Source organism: Salminus brasiliensis, chromosome 4, assembly GCF_030463535.1.
Source record: "Salminus brasiliensis chromosome 4, fSalBra1.hap2, whole genome shotgun sequence".
In the NCBI taxonomy this organism is placed as follows: Eukaryota; Metazoa; Chordata; class Actinopteri; order Characiformes; family Bryconidae; genus Salminus; species Salminus brasiliensis.
In genome coordinates, this window is record NC_132881.1 from 26,706,521 (window position 1) to 26,730,792 (window position 24,272).

General features: G+C 39.7%; 1 protein-coding gene across 1 annotated transcript; it reads left to right on the forward strand.

The window, feature by feature from the left end:
• Nucleotides 1-200: 200 nt before the first annotated feature.
• On the forward strand, nucleotides 201-19,252 carry gabrg1 (gamma-aminobutyric acid type A receptor subunit gamma1). Its single transcript, XM_072677768.1, has 9 exons — nucleotides 201-595; nucleotides 7,041-7,201; nucleotides 9,749-9,816; nucleotides 12,193-12,413; nucleotides 12,724-12,806; nucleotides 13,332-13,469; nucleotides 13,635-13,787; nucleotides 14,265-14,464; nucleotides 16,402-19,252. Exons 1-9 carry the CDS (start codon nucleotides 534-536, stop codon nucleotides 16,675-16,677), a joined length of 1,362 nt encoding a protein of 453 aa, XP_072533869.1. The 5' UTR covers nucleotides 201-533; the 3' UTR covers nucleotides 16,678-19,252.
• The last annotated feature ends 5,020 nt before the right edge of the window (nucleotides 19,253-24,272 follow it).

Genomic DNA, 24,272 nt, shown 5'->3' on the forward strand with positions numbered 1-24,272 from the left:
AGTTTTGCACAGTCCTATAAATCACTTCGATTTGGAGCCTCTGAGGTGTGAAACAGTCAGCTGTTTTCTCGCAGGTCTCTCTCTCTCTCTCTCTCTCTCTCTCTCTCTTTCCCTCTCTCTCTCTCTCTTTCCCTCTCTCTCTCTCTCTCTCTTCAAATCCCAGAACGATGGAGTTAGTCTCACTCAGCAGATCAGCCGGATGGATGAAGGCTGGGAAAGAAGCAGCAGCAGCGCCACGATCAGCGGAATCCCGCATTCACACACATACTCCCTCTCCCTCTCCCTCTCCCTCTCTCTCTCTCTCTCTCTCTCTCTCTCTCTTTCACAAACACGCGCACACACACACTCCCTCCCTCCCTGCCGTATCCTCTCTCTGGACCACAGACCCCATAGGCTGCATACAAGCAGTCCTCAGCTCCAGCCGGTCGTGTTGAGCTCAGTGCTGCTCCCCCCCCCCCTCCGCTCTCGCCTCTAGAAGACCCCGCCGGGCTGTTTCGCTCCCACTGACGGCTCCTGTTTTGTCCACTGTGGTCATGCAGCTCCGCCCGAGGAGAGAAGCTCTGCTCTGGCTCCTGCCCGGGCTGCTGCGGCTCTGGTAAGTTTCCCCTTCAGAACCTAAAAAAACAAACGCAAGTAAGCTGCTAAAGCCGCCCTCGTTACCTGAACTGGCTGTTAGTCGCTCGTGAAGGTGAACGGTTGGTGTCGATATTTCGCGCTTGAATTCAAACGTGTTAAAGCTGAGCACAGGTGTTCATTAGGAGACAGATGAAGTTTCTGCATGCTTTCAGGACCGTTATCTAGCGCATTTGCCTCGACTCTCTGCTAGCGCACTGTCGTCTTCTGTTGGTTTCTTGGAGCCAGCAGGCGCAATGTCACTCCTGCAAACAACCTTGAGGAGACTTGAGTCCGCAACCACTCAGCTAAAAGCCCCGTCGCTTCAGGCCATGCTGGAAAAAAAAAAAAACGAGCCCACTGGGATGTGAGGTGTTGCTCGTTTTCCAAGCAGCAGTCGTTCCTGCATTTCTGCGTCTTGTAGTCTGTATGTCCCTAACGCTCCACATCAGCTCGTCCTCTTCAGCTAGAGCTGGCAGAGACACAGAGGCTTGTGTGTTTCTGGACCTCATCAAATACACGAGCCCCATCTTTCATCTCTGTCCGTTTCACAGGACTGGCCAGCACAACCCCCTACACCCACCCACCCCCCCCCCCCCCCCCCTGCTCCTGACACTCTCTATGAGACTAAATGCATTTGTTCACAGTTGGGTTTGGCATAATCTGCAAGTTGCAACCATGGGGAGATCCAAAAATATCCAGACACATTTTATAGTTAGTCAGTTTTCCCAAGTATGGTTCGTTTGCTCTAGTCCGAATCAGGTAAAGAGTTTGTAAACATGGGCCGTTTCCCCCTTGGTTTGGTTTGTCTTCACACAGGGAAAAATTCAAGAGCTCAGAAATGCATCACAACGACCCAAGTGTGAACGTTCTCTCTGCTTATTGGTCAGGATACGGAAAGAAGGTCCTGGGTTAGGATGAGGAGTCCAATCTCAAATCCTCAGGCAGTATTGCGTCTGCTGCCCACTGCAGCGTCTGCAGGGCATATTATAAACATTTCTCATTCCAATAATGATTCATTTTTAATTAACGTAATCATGTAATTAATTAACGACCACACATCTTATCACTCTAATACACTGGGTTTGCATTCCCTTCTGGGTTTCCAGTTCTGAGTGAGCTAGCTAGCTTGGTTAGCAATTTTCATTACCATGCAAGACATACAATTAGCTACAGAACTTGACTGCTATTTATTCAAGTTTGTACTGGATTTGTTCCCTTATTTAGGAATATATATAGGGTCATTAAAAGCGCTACCCAGGACCAGGCCATACATATCTACCTAAGCATTTAGAGTTTCCTTACAGAGGTATTTATTGGCTGCTCTGATGCGTATTATCATCCAATAACGGTGTGCAAATTGCAACCGGAAACCAGGGGAAGTGAAATCAGGATGGGAATGGGAGATCGAAGTGGTGCATACTTATAAACAATTTAACGGGAGAGATGGCATTTGTTCATAGCTGTAGTAATTATGTGGGCAACAAGCCAGGATAACACCTGGCTATGGGATCTGGATAACTTAAACTTGAAGTATATCTGATAGTTGTGCTGGATCGAGGTCAGGTCACATTCTCACCACAAACAAACCGCTCTGGAGTTCATTCGGGACAGCACCGAGACAACCGCCTCTCAAGGGTCTTGGTGTGATGGAGATTACTGTGTTCACACCTTTCCAAACGAGTCACAGCAAGGGTTAAAATGAAGAGCCTGATTCAATCAGACTGAAAAGTGCAGGGGTAAAAACACCCTTACTTTTAAGGTGAATCCATCATGCATTTGTTCAGTTGTGCACTGATAATTGTATGGGCCATCCATATGTGAGGTCACCATGTTCACTGGCGAGAGTCAGCTAGAGGAGTATGAACCCCTTTTTTCAGCATTGCTTTCCTACACCCTGTCTGATTTCAGGCTTTTAAATTAATCTTTCTAATTAAAACCAGTTACCAGGTATAAATGTGCACCATTCTCCTGGGAGAGTGGAACTGTTTGACCTTAAAGATCATGCTGTACCTTTGAGGATGCATTTACTTTGCTTGTACCCTGGTGAACAAAAATGTGCCTGTACCTTCTTTTTCTGACAGTGCAGCACTGCATTGGGCTGTGGAGCGGTCAAGCTACATTTTAAAGGGGAATGATGAAGCACCATTCCGTACCTTTGGGATAAGATTTTGAACCAGTGCTGTTAGAATTTGATTGCATTCAGTGGCACCAGGAGGCAACGCTTTGACTTCATAATTTACTGGTCCAAGCCTCTTCTCCATCCTTACTGGACCCACCCATTTGGGTGTCAGTTTTGATGAAAACTGTTCCAAGGCTTTGGAAATTGGACAGGCACGCACCCAGACCAGGTCTTCCAGCTGAAATTGCACATCTTTCCTTCGGTTCGGAACTCACTATGTGCTCTTATAGCTGAATGCAATAATAATAATAACCTCACAGCACTGTTTTAATATCTTAAACATTCTCAGAAGTCACTGGAGCACAAAGTCCCTATTAAAACCCTTGATGTAGAGGAAATGTTGGAGAAGCTGGTATCTACAAATGTAAGTGTCCATTGCCTGCACAGGGTTTAGGCTTAGCCCTGGACTATATTTTCCTTTCACTGGAGAATCTCAATCAGTCCAAGACTAGGCTTAACCCTTGTCCTAGAGACCAAGCTATACTCTAAGTGGACAGTCACATAGAGGGGCTTCCTGTCATTGTGACCACTTTGTGTGTTATTAATTAGAGACATTATTAGAGACAAAAGATATGGGCCTTGTGGTGATGATAGAACAGTAGGTGTGTGTGCACCCCTTGTGTGAGCTGGGTGAGCGCCTTTCACACATATTGAGCAAACAGTTCTATAGGGACACTAGGTGGAAGAAAGCCAGTAAGTAGTCTATACGTGCCCAAGAGTGTGCAACGTTTCAGAGTAAGACCAACAGTACAACCTCCTTCCTTGTTAAAAGAGGCTTCGTATTGTTCTGCTACTTTAATGAAAAAAAATAAAAAATAAAAAAACTATATATATATATATATATATATATATATATATATATATATATATATATATATATATATATATATACGTGAGCCACATTCAGTTGTAAGCATTCATCATGATGTTCATACGCAATATGCAAATATTTGTGGACACCTCTTCTAATGAATGCATTCAGCTACTTTAGCAATGCTTTCAAAGATGTACAAATGCACACCCACACACATAAAGCTTGTGTAGTCCCTGTAGAGAAGTACTGCCAATAGAATAGGACTCTCTGGAGCAGCTAAACATGAACCTATTGGCATCATACCTAATGCCCAGTGTGGGCTAGAGCGGTATAAAGCCATTGATCTGTGGATCAGTGGAACTATGTTTTCTGGAATATTTTAGAATAGTTTTTGGATGAGTTGGGGGAGTTGGGGATGAGGTGGGGTGGTGATCACCCAACATCCTGACCTGACTAATGTTTTTGTTACTGAATGCAATCAGATCCTCACAGCAATAGTTCAAAATCTAAAATCTAGTAGAAAGCCATCTCTGGGCAGTAGAGATGGAAAGTTACTCCAACAAAAGCAGGATAAACTTGCACAAAAAAAAAGATTTCAAAAGAAACAATGATTGAGCAGGTGTCCCAATAATTTTGTCCATATAGTGTATTTGAGTAGAGTAGATTGCTGACAGTTTATTGCATGTATCACTCGCTGTTTGCTCCAGACCTCTTTTGCTCCACTCTTCAAGTCTTGGTCTTTTACACAGATCTCTTTTACAAGTTCTGTGTTAGGGAATGTTCCCTATCCATATGGAATAAAGTAAGCCTGTTAGCATGGACTGCAATTTATCATTATCATTGTTAGACGGATGCTTGTTAGATAACATTGATGCTTATGTGCTCCTGTAGTTTGCATAGTTTTTTATTTGCATGCTAAACATGACAGTGTACAAGCATTTGTAGTATGCACACTGTGCCTTTAGAGTGTTTCCCGCAGATTAAAATCTCCTGCCCTAATGCGTCATTAGTGAGTGCTAATAAAACATTTTTAATCTGCAATTAAATTACTATTTTCAATGCAGCCTAGATAAGCAGTTAGGCAACGTTTAAACCTACCTGCGCTCAGACAGCCTTCATTCTTAATTTAACCTGTCTAATATTGACAAAATTAATGAGGAGTCAGGATTAGACACAAAAGCATTTTTGCTGCTCATTAACACAATTTATTAGCTTCATCATGCACAGCAGAAACTCCTGTCCTGTTCGCAAAGATAGACTGATACTCTTTATAGTCTACATGTCCTTGTCCTTTTCAGTACTTATGTATAATTCTGGGAGGGGAAAAAAACTCTTATCTAGTGAAAAACCTTTACATGTACACAATCCCAATCACTGAAATGTTTGACAGTAGAATCCTTTTAGGCATCTTTGTTCTTAATGGACCCATATCCTACGATATTGTTACTGTTCTTCTAAGGCTGTATTCATACTTCTCAGCTTAAGTTCAATTAAAATGAGCCCTGCTGCAGTTGCTCTGTTAGTGCGGTTCGTTGGAGTAAGTGTGAACTCTGCCTATGGAACTCTGGTGCACACCAAACAAATGGAACGAGACCGCCTGATCAAGTGAGTCCTGATCCATTCCTAATCCGTTCCTTTGTTTGAAGTATGAACACAATACGAAACAAAGGCATCTAAATGAACCAAACGTGGGCCGTGACATCACAAGGTGGTTGTTTTATAGGCTATCCTGCAGACCAGCCCACGTTTCTGTGCTTTAACTTCTTCTGTCTGATGCTTTGGTTTAGCGGGGCTGTTTCCCAAACCACACACTACCACACTACACCATGTTGTAAAACCAGACACTATTAGCATTGCATTCATTTGTGTAGTTCTCTCAGTAAAGACGTGTATGAGTTGGGATGCAGCCACAGCTGATCCCAAGCATGTGTGCTTGATCAGAAATGTGGTTTAATGCTGATATCAAGACAGAGTCCAGGGGGTAGATATTAAGTTTTTTTCATGCGGACACAGACATCTTATGCATACCTCTACTTGCAGGTTTCGGTTTTATGTGCATCATATGTCCCCTTTTTTGCAAATAGGCCAGTATAAAGTCAAACCAAGGGAACCGATCTACTAAATATAAAAACACCCTCGACTGTGTTGTATGTTAAAGCAGTACAGGATGAAATACTTCTGTGTGTATGGGTGGGGCTTAACTGCGAAAGACTGAAAAAGTGGATATATAATTGTGAGCAAAAGAAAAAAGAACAAATCAAAAAGGGACTGACTATACAGCTTTGTTCTGTTTTATGAAAAAGCGAAGATAATTTGTTTTTTTTATTCTATGGGCTTTCTGTTAGCCCATGATCAAGCTGGCATATCGTCAAATTTTCGTTGGCCCAGACATCAAACATCAAACATAGCAGTAAAGAGTTCCAGGGATTAAGGTTTGAGTCCCAGCTGTGCCATTTGCTGCCTGAGGCTAAGAGTTTTCCAGTCATGTGTTTTCACTTGAAGAGAGTGCTTGGCAGAGAGTCTTGCGTTAAGTGAGATACACTATATGTCCAAATGTTTACGGACATCCCTTCTAATGAATGCATTCAGCTACTTAAGTTGCACCCATTGCTGAAACATATCCAAATACACACACACACACAAAGCTTGTCTAGTCCCTAGTGGGGATGCGGTTTGATGGGGTGGTGATCATCCAACATAATGACCTCACTAACGGTCTTGTCACTGAATGCATCAAATCCTCACTGTAATGCTTCAAGATCCAGTAGAACGCCTTCCCTGGACCGTAGGGACAGTTACTCCAACAAAATCAGGGTAAACTCTTTTTCAAATACCCAGTACTGGGTGTCCCAGTAGATTGTTTAGAAAATGTGGCGGCAGGTTAGAAAATTATATAAAATAAAACATAAAATGCATGCTTTTTAAACACATTTGGACCCAAAGTGGTGTTTCATGAAGGGCAAGAGCACAGCTCTTATGCACAAACGGAGAGAGAAAGAGAGAGCGAGTTGTAGGTGATGATTTAAACCTCTAACCTTCAGCTGTTCCCTCACACTCCTTGCCGAAGCCCATCTTCATTAATCATCGCATTCTTTTATTAGAACCGCTTCTTTGCCTCTCTAACACTACACTCGTTTAAAAGATCCCTCAGACCTGCCGTCTCTGGGGCTCCACTCATTTACAGTAACAGATGACGTTCTTTATCTGTTCATACATTAATAGTCTGCTCCCTGTCTGTCATCCTTAGCTCATTAACAGCCACTGTCCTTTGAGCCTGAGCTCCGTAAACTAAAGAAATCCTTCTCTTTCATCTTTCTCTGTTCTTTCTCTCTCTCTCTCGCTCTCTCTCTCTACAGTATACCTAATTCTTTTTAGGCTGTTTTTGATTTCCCCCCTAATGTTTCTCTCCTCTCTTTTTTTCCTTTTTATCAGCATGGCATTTGGGCCCAGTAAAGCAGAGGAAGAAGATTATGAGGATGTTCCCATAAATAAAACTTGGGTTCTATCGCCAAAGGTTTATGAGAGCGACGTCACCCTCATCCTGAATAAATTACTGCAGGGATATGATAACAAACTGCGACCAGACATTGGCGGTAAGTTATCACTGCGACTTTGAATCACGTCCCATTCTTTGGAACCTTATTTTCATCTTCAACAGCTAACGGTCACACAGCTGATAGACTCGCAGCCAAAACCTCAAAATAAGGGGCCTGGTTCCAAGAATAATAATGCACCCCATACTCAAACTGTCCTAAAATCCTTTTCAACCTTACGAGAAATGTTAGCACACAACTCTCTAATATTCATTTTATACATGTGTATGTAAGGTCACACTGCTAGGACATAGGGGGACAAAGTCATCATGGTCATTTTCTGCCTACATAGTTTTTTCTAGCAGCTGCAACACAGTCCATCTCAATAGCTAACGCAGTAAGAACTATGGTAAATGGCATTTATGCTAACATTCTGTAAAGCTTGTCCAACCTTTCAAGACTTGATGACAAGTGCCCTTGTGCACAGTTTTGGGCACAGACAGGTCAGTTAGCTTGAATTAATCCAAAATGTCCTTGTGACTTGTTTATTAGCTCCCTATTTCTATGAGTCAACCAAGTTTTGGTTAAAGTTTGTTATTATATAATTGTGGCAGAATAATGAGTCACAGATATATAATTGCAGAAATAAAGACATTAGCCCCCCACCTAATACAGTGCTCCAGACCCCAGTGTAATTGCCCTACCTGACACTGACACCACTTGTGCCAGTAAAACAGTCATTCTACAAAACAGTTTGCATGTTGCAATTTTCATCGAGAGCAAACACTACAAATATCCACATCAATATACTTTAGTATATTATTCTTTTTATTCAGACATGGGTGCCCTATTTGCAATTAAATTTTGTCAGAGTGGTATGTGACTGAGAGGCAAATTCTCCTCCTAAAATGAACTTATTTCTCCAAGTGGAATTTGAAAGATCATTTTCTTTGCATTTTAAAACTTTAATGAAAAACAGTTTCCCTGTCTATTTTGTGTGACGGGGTGGTTGGGTTGATCTTGTCAAACCTTGTCTAACATGAAAAAGCAACAAATTTAAGAATGTAAAATAATGTCAGAACTTGGCTTTTTTTGTTCCTGGCTGTTCTACAGGCTTAAATGATGTCACATCACTTTGAGATGTCATTTAAAGAATTAGTACATTATTTATAGACAAAATAAGTTAGTGTGACAGGATGAGTGAGATGAGTGTGATGGTAAGTGAAACTTAGGCCCCCATAGAAATCATACAATGTTGACATAAATTAAGGTTTTTATTTTGAATACATATGTCTTATGTAAACATGGACACACATACCATCCTGTATATAATAAAGGGTTGATAAAAAATAAAACGTCATATTTTAGATGCAAATGTCATATTGGTCAAAATAGTCATGTGATTAATGATTAATGATTAATAATAGAATGTTAAGAAATAGTTTTTTTTCCATACACCATGTTAACAAGAACCGCTGAATTAGGCTAATAGCTTTAAGCATTTCGTTTTTTTTTTAATTGTTCTTAATGCATCTCATTAAACATTACGGGCGTAAATGGCATGGTTTCAAAGAATGACTCAAAGTCTAATAGAAGGACATGCACATTTCTATTAAGCTGTGGGAATGAGGCTCTAATTTCAGTAAATTCCACCTGAATAGTATCTGACAAACATAAAATCCTCTTAATAGTGCTATGTGGTATGGTAATATTCAGTTGCGTCATCATAAAGCTGTTTTTGTGGCTCCTAATGATATACACACATAATGCCTGGCTGTATTCAGGGGTGTTATTGCGGTACTCTGTGTTCCTCTCTCTTTTGCTATTACCTGGAAGGAATATGCTGAGCTGACCACAGCTCAGTTGCTTAGGCGAACTGATCCCAGCGGTGTCGGAGCACAACAGAGTCAAATCAGTATTGATCTTCTTTCTTTATCTTTATGTTTATGTGTATCTGAGAGATGTGGAGAGATAGCTAGAGAAGAGGGGGGGGGGGGTTTGGAAAGTTAGAAAGAGACAGAAGGAAAGAGGGAGTGAGGGCGAGTGGAGTTCATTAGTGTTCAGAGCCGACAGAGAGAGGGGGTGTGTTAGGAGGACCTGCGGGCTTTCTGTGATTCATCATCTCTTTAGAGCCGCATTGTTTTGCTCGGATGCTTTCGAAGTAGTACGGCCTCTGCAATACCACTCTGTTTATTTTCATGTGAATATTTTTCTGGATTACTGAGTTTGATGCAAAGCTACTGAGAAATTTTATTCAGCAGACAGATTTAAATAGCCTGTAGGTGATTTTACTAACAAATGAGCCTCCGTATATATGCATATGTAACAAAACCATGCATTGTTGAAATCTAACCTTTATAGAAAAAACTGAAAAAGTCCTTTATTAATAGTCTGAAATGAATAATTATTAATAATGTATTTATAATCTGAAAAGGTTTTTTTTTTTCGAATAATTTTAAAACCATTTATAATGAGAATTGATAAGAGTAGCTGGCATTTTTAAACAGTGTTAGAGAAACATTGAGTTACGGGAATTTAATATATACACAGTACATACAGTAATTATTCAGTAATAGAATCAAATTGCTTCCTGTTATGTATCTGCAGTGAAACCCACTTCAATTGACGCAGCTGTGTATGTGAACAGCATCGGCCCAGTGGATCCCATCAACATGGTGAGCTTGTAGCATCCACACACACAGTGTGTAATACTGTAAATCCAATTGAGCTTTTAGTCGAGCTTGACTGCAGCATCAAGGAAACCCCAGTGTTAATAAAATGAATAGGTAAAAATAATCATATATATATATATATATATATACACATCCTTATTGTATTACTAATTATGTTGATGATCAATTGAGTAAAAGGTTTTGCCGTTACCATGATAACAGGCTTAACTGAACAGTCACATACTCTTTAGAACCTTTCAAAGAATTTACAATGAACTGAAAATATGAAAAAAGGAAACAAATTATACACTGTTACAAAAATATACATACATACATATACAGCAGTGTTCACTTAAGAAAAATAGTTCTGATCCTAAAATCTGATTGACTGAACCACACCTTGACTGAACAACAACAATCTGAAGCTTATAGTATGGCTTACTATAAATGGAAACCTTTGAGGTAAACAGTGTCTAAATTTTCCTGTTAGACTTCTTAACTACCAGAGGTTACACTGACTGGTAGAAAGAATACTATGCACATATGTAATCTATTTTGCATATTTAATTTTTTTTGTTGCTTAATTCAATTCTCCCCAAACAGCATGGTATCAGGAGAGAAATACGGTGCTATACATTGCTTGGTTAAGCTACTTAGCTACTTAGTCATCTTCTTGAGCTAAAGGCCGAAAACACAGCTTCAGGCTAGCCCTATACTTCATGAGAATTCGCCTTTAGAGCAAGAGTCCCTTCAGAAAGAGGGGAAAGAGTCTATGCATTTCTCCTGGAATACTGGGGGTAATGGGGGTAAATGTTTGTGCTCATGGAAGAATAGTTTATTGTAAATATATTATATATACATTTATTAATTGAACATTACTGTATTTGATCATATTTCATGTTGACCACCATTTAATAAAAGCAGTAAGCTTCTGGAAACTGTGCAGTTTGATCACATGGAAGGAGGTTTTAGGCTTTCCACTCTCCACGACGTGCCAAAAACACCCTTCCCTATGATAAAATCACAGTAACGCACGGCCTCTTGTGGCTTATTGCTTTAATATATCAGTATACAGCAGTGTTTACTTCACATTGTACAGCAGTGCCTACTGCAGTTATAGATCATTATACAGCTGTGTTTTCTGCAGCTATATATAATTATACTGCTGTGTTTTCTTCAGCTATATATCATTATACTGCTGTGTGTTCTTGAGCTATATATCATTATACTGCTGTGTTTTTTGCAGATGTCTATCATTATACTGCAGTTCTCTGCAGCTATATGTCATACTGCAGTTTTCTGTAGCTATATATCATTATAATGCAGTTTTCTGCAGTTATGTATCATTATACAGATGTGTTCTCTGCAGCTATATATCATTATACAGCTGTTTTCCGCAGCTATGTATCATTATACTGCTGTTTTCTGCAGCTATGTATCATTATACAGCTATTTCCTGCAGTTATGTATCATTATACAGATGTGTTCTCTGCAGCTATATATCATTATACAGCTGTTTTCTGCAGCTATATATCATTATACAGCTGTTTTCTGCAGTTATGTATCATTATACAGCTGTTTTCTGCAGCTATATATCATTATACAGCTGTGTTTGCCACACATTATACAGCTGTGTTTTACTGCCCATGTATTTCATTTTACAACACTGTTTACTGCAACTATGTATCAACTCTATTTCAGTATACAGCTTTGTTTCCTGTAGCTATATACTATCCACTATATGGACAAAATTATTGGGACACCTGCCCATTCATTGTTTCTTCATTCATCAAGGGTATTAAAAAGACCTTTTGTTTTGGAGTAGCTGTCTATACCATCCAGGGAAGGCTTTATGTTAGATTTTGGAGCATTGCTGTAAAGGATTTGATTGCATTCAGCAATAAGAGCATTAGTGCAGCCAAGATGTTTGATGATCACCACTTGACCTCATCCCCTCCTTTACAGGGACTAAACAGGCCGTGTGTAGACAAGCACATCTGTATAAGCAATAGATGCAATTCAAAGTAGCTCATTGCTTTGATTAGAAGGGGTGTCCACAAACATTTGTGCATATAGTGTATCGATATAAAGGAGCGTTTACTGTAGCTATAGATCACTGTACAGCAATGATTACTGCTGCAATATATCATAATATACAAGTGTGTACTTCTAAGTGTTTACTGCATATTATACGGCAGTGCATATTATACAATGTTCAGACTGCTAAATTTTGCTTTATAATTACCTGTGAATATCCATATCATTAAGCGAATTCATCAAGTAAACTAAAATTCTAAGTCGTTTTATTTATTTATCAGTGAATTGTGGCGGCCATAACATGTTAATGTGATTTGAATGACTTTAGACTTTATTCTACAGGAATATACTATAGACATCTTCTTCGCACAGTCATGGTATGACAGTCGGCTTCAGTTCAACAGCTCTATGAAGGTCCTTATGCTAAACAGCAACATGGTGGGAAAGATCTGGATACCTGACACATTTTTCCGCAACTCCCGCAAATCTGACGCCCACTGGATCACCACACCCAATCGGCTCCTGCGCCTGTGGAGTGATGGACGAGTGATGTACACTTTGAGGTGTGTCACCAGCAGCTGTATTGTTCATGCATTCGCTCTTGTTGGTTGATTGTTGTTTGTGCAGCTGAACTGTGTGCTTCTGTATCTCCTGTCTTGTAGCACGCAATTTTATAAAAGAAATACCCCTACTGTCTGTTTAAACCATGAAACCTTTTAAAACACACTATTTATGTCAGGTTCATGTAAATAGAAGACTGTAGGGCTAGTATTAAGAACACATGAACACAAACTACATATATTTGAAAAGAATTTATCAGCCTCAACTTTTTTTCGTTTTGTTCCTTACCTTTCACAATTCTGTTTTTGTCAGGTTGACTATTAATGCGGAATGCTACCTTAAGCTGCATAACTTTCCTATGGATGAACATTCGTGTCCGCTGGAATTTTCGAGCTGTAGGTGTTAAAAACTGCTACCATCAACTTGTGACACAGCCTCAGGCCCTCTCTGAGTGCTGTTGGCCAACCAGTCCCCGCACATTGCCTCTGTCAGCTAACCAATCCTCATGCACCGCCTATTGTGGCTAAACAAACATCGCCTCAGGCCTGTCCCAAACGCCATCTTTCAACCCCGCATTGAGGAAGGGCAGTGTACCATCCTCCAGCAGAATACTCATCCCTCTCCAGCCGCCTTTACATTCCTCCGTCTTTCAGTCTGTGTCATCCCTGCATCCGCGGAATGCGCTGTCCCTTAGCTTTCCATATGTGTCATCAACCACCGTGGGCAGAGGTTTGAAGGAAAGGCATGCCATGCGGCAAGCAGCGGCCATCTTGAATGCCTCAGTGCCATCCTGCCATTCTTGTGTGTGTTTGTGTATTGTGCAGTATAGCTGAGTGTGTGGGCTTAGATTTCTGTGATTTAGAAGGAGGCAGTAAATTGGTATGTAACCTGTGCATGTGTGTATGTGTTTTTTTTTTCAGATGGATATCCAAAGAATGAGATTGAGTACAAATGGCATCGTCGTGCTGTTGAGGTAGCAGACCAGCGCTACTGGAGACTTTACCAGTTTGTTTTTGTAGGCCTGCAGAACACGTCTGGCATTGCTCATACTCAGTCAGGTGTGTGATGTGTTTGCAAAGCAATTTCGCTAAGTTTGCTCAGTGAGGTCTTACAAGTCCAAACAAAATCTGCTGGAACAGACTGTTTGCTTTAGCCTGTATAATCATATACATACATATATTGTAGGCCAGAATCTGATGATTGATCTTTTTCTATTATTTTAGGGGAATATGTTGTGATGACAATCTTGTTTACTCTGAGCCGGAGAATGGGCTACTTCACCATCCAGACGTACATCCCCTGCAGCATGATTGTGGTGTTGTCCTGGGTTTCCTTCTGGATCAATAAGGATGCTGTTCCTGCTAGAACATCTTTAGGTACCCCACTGTAGATGTTTCAGGATTACTGCACATCAGTTTGTAATGTTTGGGAGTTTTATTTGGGGATTTTCCAAGAGCTTTTACCAGGAGGAATGGACAAGACAGGCAGAATGATCAAAACCAAAAGCAAAACCAAAGACAGGCTAATCGAAGGCTTATCTGTAATCCTTCTACATGAACAGTCAGACAAAGGTGATTACACAGAGAAGCAAAACTGGCAGAGCACTGACAACTGTTTGAAACCACAGAAGTACCTCTGTCATACCAAAACCATTCATATTCTGTTTTAACATCTGTTTGAAAACATCTGCTGTTCTTTACATAATGAAAAATTTGGAATAACATGATTTTCTTAACATTAAAGTTAAAAATGTCTTCTCTGATAATCTTATATTAGGATAGTATGCATTTATTTCATTTTTTAACCATTCTAACCATTTTGTTATTATTATTATAATTTTTTTTTAAATTCAGGTATCACAACTGTTCTGACTATGACAACCCTGAGCACCATATCCAGGAAGTCATTGCCAAAGGTGTCATATGTGACAGCCATGGATCTGTTCGTGTCTGTGTGCTTCATCTTTACCTTTGCTGCACTAATGGAGTATGGGACGCTGCACTACTTCACCAGCAATCGGCAGAACAAGAAGACCAAGACCAACAGTGCACCGGTGAGCATCTGTACTCCATCTATTCTAAACTGCCTAAATCTAAACTGATTACAACACAAAGTTCCGAATCTTAAAGAGCTGAACTGTTTTTAAATACAGACTATCACTAAATCAGTGTTTAATCTAACATTTAACTTTGGTCGTTACACTGAAATGAACTCTTCATTGACCACCAAATTGTAGGTTAAAGCAACATTATGTAACAATTTTACGTTAAAATGACAGCTTTAAGATCATCATGATGCTCCACTTATCTGAAGTATTTAAAATTTAATTTCTATTGTTGCTACGCCAGGCTTGCGATGCTGCTAACTACCCTATGTAACTTTGGAGACGCAGGCAGGAAAATGCTCGCAATAACTGTGTAACGCATTCGTATAGAATCCTGCAATATTACTCCACTCCTACAGTCTACATGCTTTACTTTTAATGACAGTTCAGTACCTCTCAGCTTGTCCAGAAATGTGTATCCTGAAACCACTAGAAATACTAATTCTAGCATAATGTTTCTTTAACAGAACAATAGTTATAGTTTGTTATAATTATACTTTTTGTTAACTGAAATTCAAAAAGCCAGTTTACTTATTTAAGTTAAAACTTCAGGTAGACTATATGGACAAAAGTATTGGGACACCTGCTCAATCAAGGGTACTAATAGAAAACAAAGTGCAGCAACTGAGGGTCAAAACTGAGAACACAACAGAATGTGACAAACAAGATGGCGAAAACAACAAACCTCGGACTGGGAGGAGCAGGGAGCAGAGAGGGCGAACTAAAGAGGGGTCTGAACTTAAAGCCACAAGCCTAGCTTGGGCAACAGGAGCAACTACAAACAGATGCAGAGCCGCACTCTGTAAACAAACAGAGTTAGCTTGAGAGCCAGCTGCCTGAAGCTTGGGCAACAGGGGTAACTACAAACCAGGTGCAGAGCTGCACTCTGTGAACAAACAGAGGTAGCTGGGGAGCCAGCTGCATGACTAGAGAATGAGGCAAGCCAAACCAATGAGATTCAGTTCACAGCAAGGAGTGGCCGTTGTGGAGCTCCTTAAATGCTCCCAGTCCCAGGTGCAACTCATGAACAATGAATGAACACAAATGAACAGGAATCAACACAAACAACCAGGAAGTGCTTATATGGCTTGGGATTGCCACGGGGGAGGGCGCGATAACAAGGGCCTGACAGCATTCAGTGATTTTCTATTTATTATTGGCTTGTATCTATTTATTATTGAAATGATAGATATTGGCTATATTTTCTTTTATTCATCTAATTTATTTTATATGTAGATATATATTATATATATTATGTCTATAGATATATATTTTATATTTGTATCCACTTGCTCTTAAACTTCCTCATGTTATTTTTTTCATTAGATATTGTAAATATTCCTTTGAGATTCTGGTCCATGTTGACATGATTGTGTCACACAATTCCTGCAGATATTCCGGAGATGTTCTCTTCTATTTCTCTGTTCCACCCCATTCCAAAACTGTTTAGCTGGTAAAGTGTGATTCATCACTCTAGAGATCACATTTTCACTGCTCAAGATGGTGGTGTGCTTTACTAAACTCTACCCGACGCTCTGTGTTGCTCATGATCTTCTTAGGCTTGTGTCATGAATGAATCTATCTACCAACTATTTAGAAGGGGTGTCCACATACTTCTGGCCATGTAGTGTATGTAGAGGCAAATAGTGACAGATGAAATAATACTTGGTCTAAAAAAAACAGGCATGATTAATTGAGAAAACTGGAACAGAGCTATAGTGAAGCAAAGGGAGGTTATTTCGCTAAGCTGGCTAACTGTTACCTAACAATGTATATCGGAAAAAAGCATTTTTAAAAAGGCAAACTCCTATATTGCTGTCACTGTATGGCATTACTCTACTGGCATGCTACTGTGCAGCTACTTATGCACTTTTCTTCTGCACTAGAAATCGAGCATGGTCAACATCAGGCCAGGGACCTCTCTGCTTCAGATGAACAACATCACCCCCTACCATGATGACGATGAGTACGCCTATGAGTGTCTGGACGGGAAAGACTGTACGAGTTTTTTCTGTTGCTTTGACGACTGCCGCTCGGGGGCATGGCGCGAGAACAGGATGCATGTCCATGTATCCAAAATCGACTCCTACTCGCGAATATTCTTCCCAACTGCTTTCGGCCTCTTCAACCTTGTCTACTGGATCGGGTACCTGTATCTATAAAGATATAGTGCACGAGAGGGATGAACTCGTTATTTGAAAGTCATTTGTAAATTCTCCACCCTCTTGATACATTGATATTTGGCAACATTAGTCCTCAAAGAGAGCGAGTGGATGAAAGCTGCAGTCGGATGTTTCACCAGTGGATGTGTCTTGATTTAATACAGGGTGAGAATGTGTTTCTAAAGAAAAGATAGAAGAGGCACATGTGACATTTTAGGTGTATTATTTTGATCCATTATTATAATAGAACCATCATTATTACCAGCAAGAACTTTCAGAATTTATTAAAGATATCTGCCTCGCTAGGTGCCAAGCAATCTTTAAAATAGTGATGGTGCAACAAAGGCTATAATTTGACATAGTCTTATTTACCACCTCAAGAGAACAGATAACACATGTTCTCTTCCTATTTTGTGCACCTTTTTCCAGCTTCAGTAGTAACTGCTTCTTGAATATGAATTTAACAAGAACGTACTAACATGTTAGCCTGTCTACCTAGTAATAGCTATTTAGACGTTGAACTTCTAATAGTTTCTACTGTAAAGGCACAGCTATAATTCCTTGTATATACAATAGTATTCAGCTTACTTGCGCCTTACCAAACCAAAGCATAAGTAGTTTAGGATAACATGAAACAGATTGTGATGTTTTAAGGTTTGCCCTCAAGCCATTTTCTTGGAATTAGCTAATAACTACAGCCTACTCAACTTGAAAATGCAGTTAATGCTAAAACTGTAATAACTGGCATTGAAAAATGTTTCTCATGTTATTGCACTAATCAACTAAACATCTGTCCCTCATCTGTAAGCACATGCATATATACGTGTGGTGCATTGTTGACCAAGAACTTTGTAAAGCTCTGTCCTCTTGTTCGCAGCAGCTTTGCTCTCTGCAGGCGAATCATTTCATGGGCTTCTCAGTCCTGTTATATTATGACTCATCAGCGTTCCTGCGGATAATGAATTCAAATATTCTTCTTCAGTGGCAGATCTGGTCTCTCTCTGTCGCTTTCTCTCTCTCACCCAGCCCTGAAGACATGTCAGATTCACTGAAAAAAAGAACAGTAATGGGTTGAATTTATTTGATTTGAAATATGTGCGTGTGTCATTTCCACATAAATAAAACATATTGTATCATAAGTAAGCAAACTGAAAGATTACTGAAAGTATTTATGTTAATGTATTATATTTTATTCATGTGGAAATGATGTACAGATAAATAAGATTATCGCTTATTCAGTGTATTCAGTAAGTCTAAACACTAAAAAACATTAAGTAGATCCTTGTTAGCTTATGACAACGCCATTGATGCCTTTACATATATATATATATATATATATATATATATATATATATATATATATATATATATATATATATATATATGAACTCTTAATGTGGGCAGTTGTGCGTCTTTCTGCGTATATACCCCCGTTTAAGCTGTACGTTATGTGTGGAACATTTAAACATGATTCATAGCGTTATTGTGCTGTTATAACTCACCAGTAGTCATTTCCAGAAGCAGAGTGTGTGTGTGGAGGAGTGTGTGTATGTTGTCTAATAACAGACTGATGGAGTCAGACTGTTTCCTTTTTTTAATTAAATTGTGCTTTATCATAGCCCTGTTGGCTTGTTTGGCTTACAGGATTCCTGTCGTGTGGTGTGTGTATGGGCATAACATTCTCATAAAAAAAGTCATATCATGTTGCGGTGTAGCCTCTTCCTCTTGTAACATATTTTCATCAAATTAGTGTTATGTACTGATATGTGCCGTGTCCAGTAAGCCTTTACAAGTATGTTTGAATCTTACTACACTAGGGGTGTAATAGTACAATAGCAAAGTCTCGGTTCTGTTCGCACTGCGGTTTGGACCTCATGGTTTCGGTACAAGATTGGTGCAAGGGGGAGTTAAAAGCTGTTAAAAGCCTGAATGACCCTGGTATGTACCTTTACACCCCTATAGTCCCACTTTTTCACTTTTTCAGTCAGTGGTTAGTGACCAGTTAGCTCACCCTATGCAGTACACAGGTTCTAATAGCAATGAATATGTATAAAGTCTATTTATATTTATATTTGCATATAAATAGATGATACTGGCATTATAAGAATGCACCAAAAAATAGTACTTGGAATTTACATGATTAAAATGTTCAAACTGTTGCATGTGAATAGAATTATTAATATTAATATTAATTATTCATCTGCAACCAACACATTTAAATCATGACCTATTTTTTGGTGTGTTTCACTTTTTCATAGCCATTGTTCTGCATACTTAAATAACAGGCAATGGTTTGCATGACAGGATGTGAGAGTAACTGTGTGTGTACGGATGGGTGTGTGTGTGAGTGAGTGAGTGTATGTGTTCATGGGTGTATGTGTTTGATTGCATACATTTGTTAATGTGTGTGGCTTCCATGCAGGCTGTGTCCTTTGTTTTGCTTTGTTTGAGCTCCTTTTTCTTGTTGTTAGCCAGTCCGCTCTTTGTCAGCGCCCAAACGTGCTCTTCATGTGTTAGATAGATCTGTGTAGTCTGTGAAAAAAAAAAAACAATCTCAACACTGTGAAAAAATAAATCTGTGCCTGAAAATCAGCTGAATAAAATTCTCTGCTCTTTCTACTTGTGTTAAATATTCAACAACTCATTGGGATGCAAGTAAGAAGTAAGAAACTGGGCAGTGGGACAAAACAAGCTTTTGATTATTTTTTCCTACATGGCTAGTCTTGCAGTGGGGCACTGATCAACTTATTACGCCTTTAATTAGTTTCAAGTCATGCAGCGAATGAGTGCACAGTTTCAACTCCACCAGATGGTTTCATAGACTGAAATTGACAATAATTCATATAATTTGTGTTTGTTTATATTTATTTATTTATGGGGCAGAGTGAGTGTATAACTTACATCTTTAATAGAAAAAATGTTTTTGAGAGGGTTTCTGAAACAGTAGGACAACATTATACATACAGGGTCAAAACATATACACCCACATTTTTTATTAATTTGATTACGATTATTAATTCAGTGGTGCTGAAAGACCTAAATTGCCTTTTAATTTGCCAAGGCCAATGCCTCTTAACTTCCTGTTAGGGATCATGATTGACTACTCGTAGGTTTTGTAGGGTTTGTTTGACTTGCACTGACCAACACACTGTACCATTGGAAAGTTCAAGGAGTTTAGTGCAGATTTGAGAGTGATGATCATAGACTTTCACAAGCCATACACAAGTAATTTCTAAACAACTGCAGATTCCAAGAGTATCAGTTCTAACAATTGTGTGTACATACATAATCAGATGGAACAAATATTGCGTCATTTGGTAATAATGTCCAGAACTATGTTTGGAGAAGTAGGTGAGGCATTCAACCCTAAGAACACTGTACCAGCTGTTAAGCATGATGGTGGTAGCATCATGCAGTGAGCCTGTTTTACTGCCATTGGAACTGATACATTGCACACAGTGGATGCACTACCTCAGAATTCTTCAGCATAACATACAACCAACAGCTAGATGGATGAAACTTGGACACAACCAGGTGTTCCAACAGGACAGGGTCCCCAAACACACAAAATATGTGGACTGTGCTTAAATGTCTAGTCCCTGCCAGGAAACCAACAAATGTATCTAAACTCTACCAATTCTGCCAAGATAAGTGGTCAAATATCCAACCAGAATTTGGCCAGAAGCTTGTTGATGGCTACTAAAAACATCTGGTCATTGTGTAACTTGCAAAGGTGCATTTAACCAAACATTAGATGTGCTTTGTGGATATTTTTGACCTTGTCTGTATAATTTTGACCCCGAGTTGATTTCAGAACCCCCTCATCTATGAGCACTTGCACACTAAATCCTAGATGTTTGCCATTTCAGACTAGAGTTGATATATATATGGATTGTGTTTAGTGAATGAATAAGAATATATCAAATTATTTTATTCCATAAAAAGCAATATAAATAAATAAATCTCCATGATATGGGCCTTTTGAAGTGACTTTACTTCTGATGTTATTATCAGGCAATTTAGATTAATTGTGGCTAGAACTAATGAGGCATATGTTTCATGTACATGCCCTTGCAGAAAGTCATGTTTATTCTCAGTGTGCACACCTGTTTGGACAGCACCTCTGCACACCTCCTGATGTGTATTCAGCGGTGTCTCTCTGCGGGCATCTGCTTCTGGCCCTGGTGATTAGCATGGTTTAAAGAAAGCAGAAGGCTGCTGGGTAATTGAGGAGAGAATAGATTTAAAGCTCTGTCTTACTGAAGACAGATCATGGATTAGACACTGATGAGGCCGATAAAGCATCTCCACTGTAAAACTCCCTCAACGCCCTCTCCAGGCTGCACTGCTTGCTGAACTGAAGGCCGTAAAAGGAGGTGGAGACAAACCTGAAAAGTGCAGAACTTCTATCGGCAAATTCGGCAAACAGCAGCTGAACCACAGGCAGCACAAAACTGAATGTATTTGACTGGTGAGTAGAAATGTTTGGGTTTTTTGGCTATAGCTATGCTGTATGTATTTCGAAATGTACAGAGGGTATGTCTGATGACATCAGTGCTCAAATGTATGGCGGATATTCTTGTTTTACAATTTTCATGACTTGAAAGGGTTTGGATGCTATTAAATGGGGGGGTGTTTGCATACTCCTCCACACTGGGAGCATCTCAGACAAGTGTATGTGCACACTACACTCTTTTCATTCTGTCAGGACCTTAGCAGTATTTAATGAGAAAAACATCACCTGGTAAATCTAAGAACTCACATATAAATAGGAACTACACAGAGACCAGATGAAAGGCAAATAGACAGATAGAGATTGTATACTCTTAACAATAAAGGTGCTACAAAGGAAACCATTTGTGTAAAGGTGATGCACACTATATGTCCAAATGTTTGTGGACACCCCTTTTAATGAATACATTCAGCATACTTTATGTTGCACCCATTGCTGACACAGATGTACAAATGCACACAAGCAGGTTGTGTAGAGAAGAACTGCCAATAGAATAGGACTGGGATAGGATCCTAGCAGATCCTATCCTGGACAGGATAGGATCTGCTAGAGCAGATAAAAATGTATAAAGCCCCTCCCCAGCATTGAGCTGTGGAGCAGTGGAACTGTGTTCTCTGAAATAATGGTTGGTGCTCAATCCAATACTTTTGGGATAAGTTAAGGAGTTGGGGAGTTGTGGATGAGGTGGGGTGGTAATCATCTAACATTCTGCTCTCACTAAAGCTCCAAAATCTAGTAAAAAGCCTTCCCTGGACAATAAAGACAGTTATTCCCACAAAAGCTGGACAGTACCCTTGATTGAGCAGATGTCCCAATACTTTTGTTTATATGAGGGGTCTTCACACTCACAGCTCCTTTACAAAATGGTTCTTTATGGAAGCAAAAATGGTTCTTCTATGGCATTGCTCCAAGAACCCTTTAGAGCACCTTTAAGTTAAAGATTAGGACAAAGCCAGAGACAGTTGCAAAAGGAACAGCCTGGAACAGCTAAAAACTGCAGATCAAAATGAATCCCAAATCAAATCAAAGCTTCTTCAAGAAACAGACATTCATGTACAAACACATAACTGAACAAACTGTTCCACAGAGAGATAGGCGAATTGATGTGCATTAAAAATGCTATGAAAAGACACATTTTATGTCCGAACTCAAAGACCTCCACCAGCTCAAACAGCTCTCTGCACACTGTCTAAAGGAGCGATAAGACAGGTTACCTGGTGAGAGAAATGTAGCTCAGCTTTCCAGATTGCACTCAGGCTCCCTCACATGCCTGTTTGCCAGGTGAGCCCTTTTATCCTTCTGAAGACACAGCACAGACAGAAGAAGCAGATATGAACACTAAAACATGCCTTGCCATGAAAGCCTGTTGAAATTTTGATGAACCATTAGTAGGTGCACAGAGTTGCGTTAGAACATGAAATATAGCCATACAGCACACCCTGATCCCTCCACACACACACACACACACACACCTTCCCAGTTCCATTACTCTTTTTTAAAGTTATTTTCCTATTTACAAAGGTATGCCATAGAAAAAAACATTTGGTTGTTCTTTAATATGGCTCTTTAAACCCCTAAACCCTGTATTCAACCCCACAATTCATCATTCTTATAACTACATTCCTGTCATAATTAACACCAGTTTCATAGACCCCAGAATAGAACCCTGGGGAAGGCCACAATATATGTTAAACCAAATGGTTACCAAATAATTTACAGTAGTGTGTGCATTAGCAATGATAATGCTTATGCAGTCAAACAGGGCTTTTTATTTACCTTTCTTGCAAGCTTATGAGCAGTTTATTTAGAAGCTTAGTTTTCCAGACCTCAACTTGACCTCCATCATTCCTGGTTTACTGAGGAAACAGCTGCCTAAAAACACTTTGGGTGCATCCTAATTACTAATTACTAACACTACCAAGTGTTTGCGTATGTAGTCTGTGTGAATGTGCAGTGACGTATGTTGGCATAGCAGCGCTTCATCACTTCCTGTTACTACAAAATGGGTTAGCACGCTAATATTTGGTCTACTAACCTGCAAAAGCCGCACTAATGAGATTAATATATAGTCCATACCTTAGTATTACTGTTGGTGGGATGGGACACCGCCTACACTACCTTCTTACAGCTTTATTTTCATCTAAGCAGCTTATGCCATGTACACACTACACGACTTTCAGGTGTCAGATCATTGTACATTGCACATTGTGCAATTTGTTGCCTTGCAATCAGGAAGTCATTGTTGGTTTGCACACTACATGATCGATCAGTGACACAGGGTCACAAATAACAAGATCTTTCACCTGGAGGAACCTTTGACGAGATGTGAAGCCATGCACAAGACACCTTTTCCCCTCCAAAATGGATGTCTATAAGAGACAAGCAATACAAGGTGTCTGTGCAATGATTTGAAGTGAAAACACACGTGAACTCCACCCTTGGCTTTCCCCTCACCTTGTGTCATGCGCTTGCATTGGCTGTAGCGTGTCGCTGCACTGACTACACTTCACACACTACTGGATTTAGAGTTGCCAACAGGTTCAGATGCTTGCTAAACAGACCTGTCAGATTTGTCGAAGGCTTTCAAGGCATTGGCAAACACGTTGTGAGCTCCCGGATCACGTCTTTTAGCAGTTCACACACACTGACCTACCCAGCAGCAATTGAACGATTTGCCTCTCACCTCAGGTCTTTTGTTGACTACCTGGCATTAGAAAAGCCCATGGTGCTGATTACTGGATCAGAGCATTCATTAAGCTTTGAAATTTGCATCATGTGACCTTTTCTAATGATGACTGTGGATAAGCCACAGTCCTGACAAGCTAATGAAGATCTGAGCATTTCATGAAAGGTATTGGAGAGCTGAAATCTCGAGCAAAAATGTTTGCATGGTTTGTCTTTTCTTTTTTTTTTTTTTTTTGTTTACTCCAAAATTGTGCAGAACAAAACATTCAAAAGAATGTTTCACCTTTAACTTTCAGCATTCTGGAGATCAGTTCAAATTCCACTCACTTACCTAGCCACAATAACAAAAATTGCCATTGGTGAACACACTTCTGCATGCCACTGTGCATGCACCCAA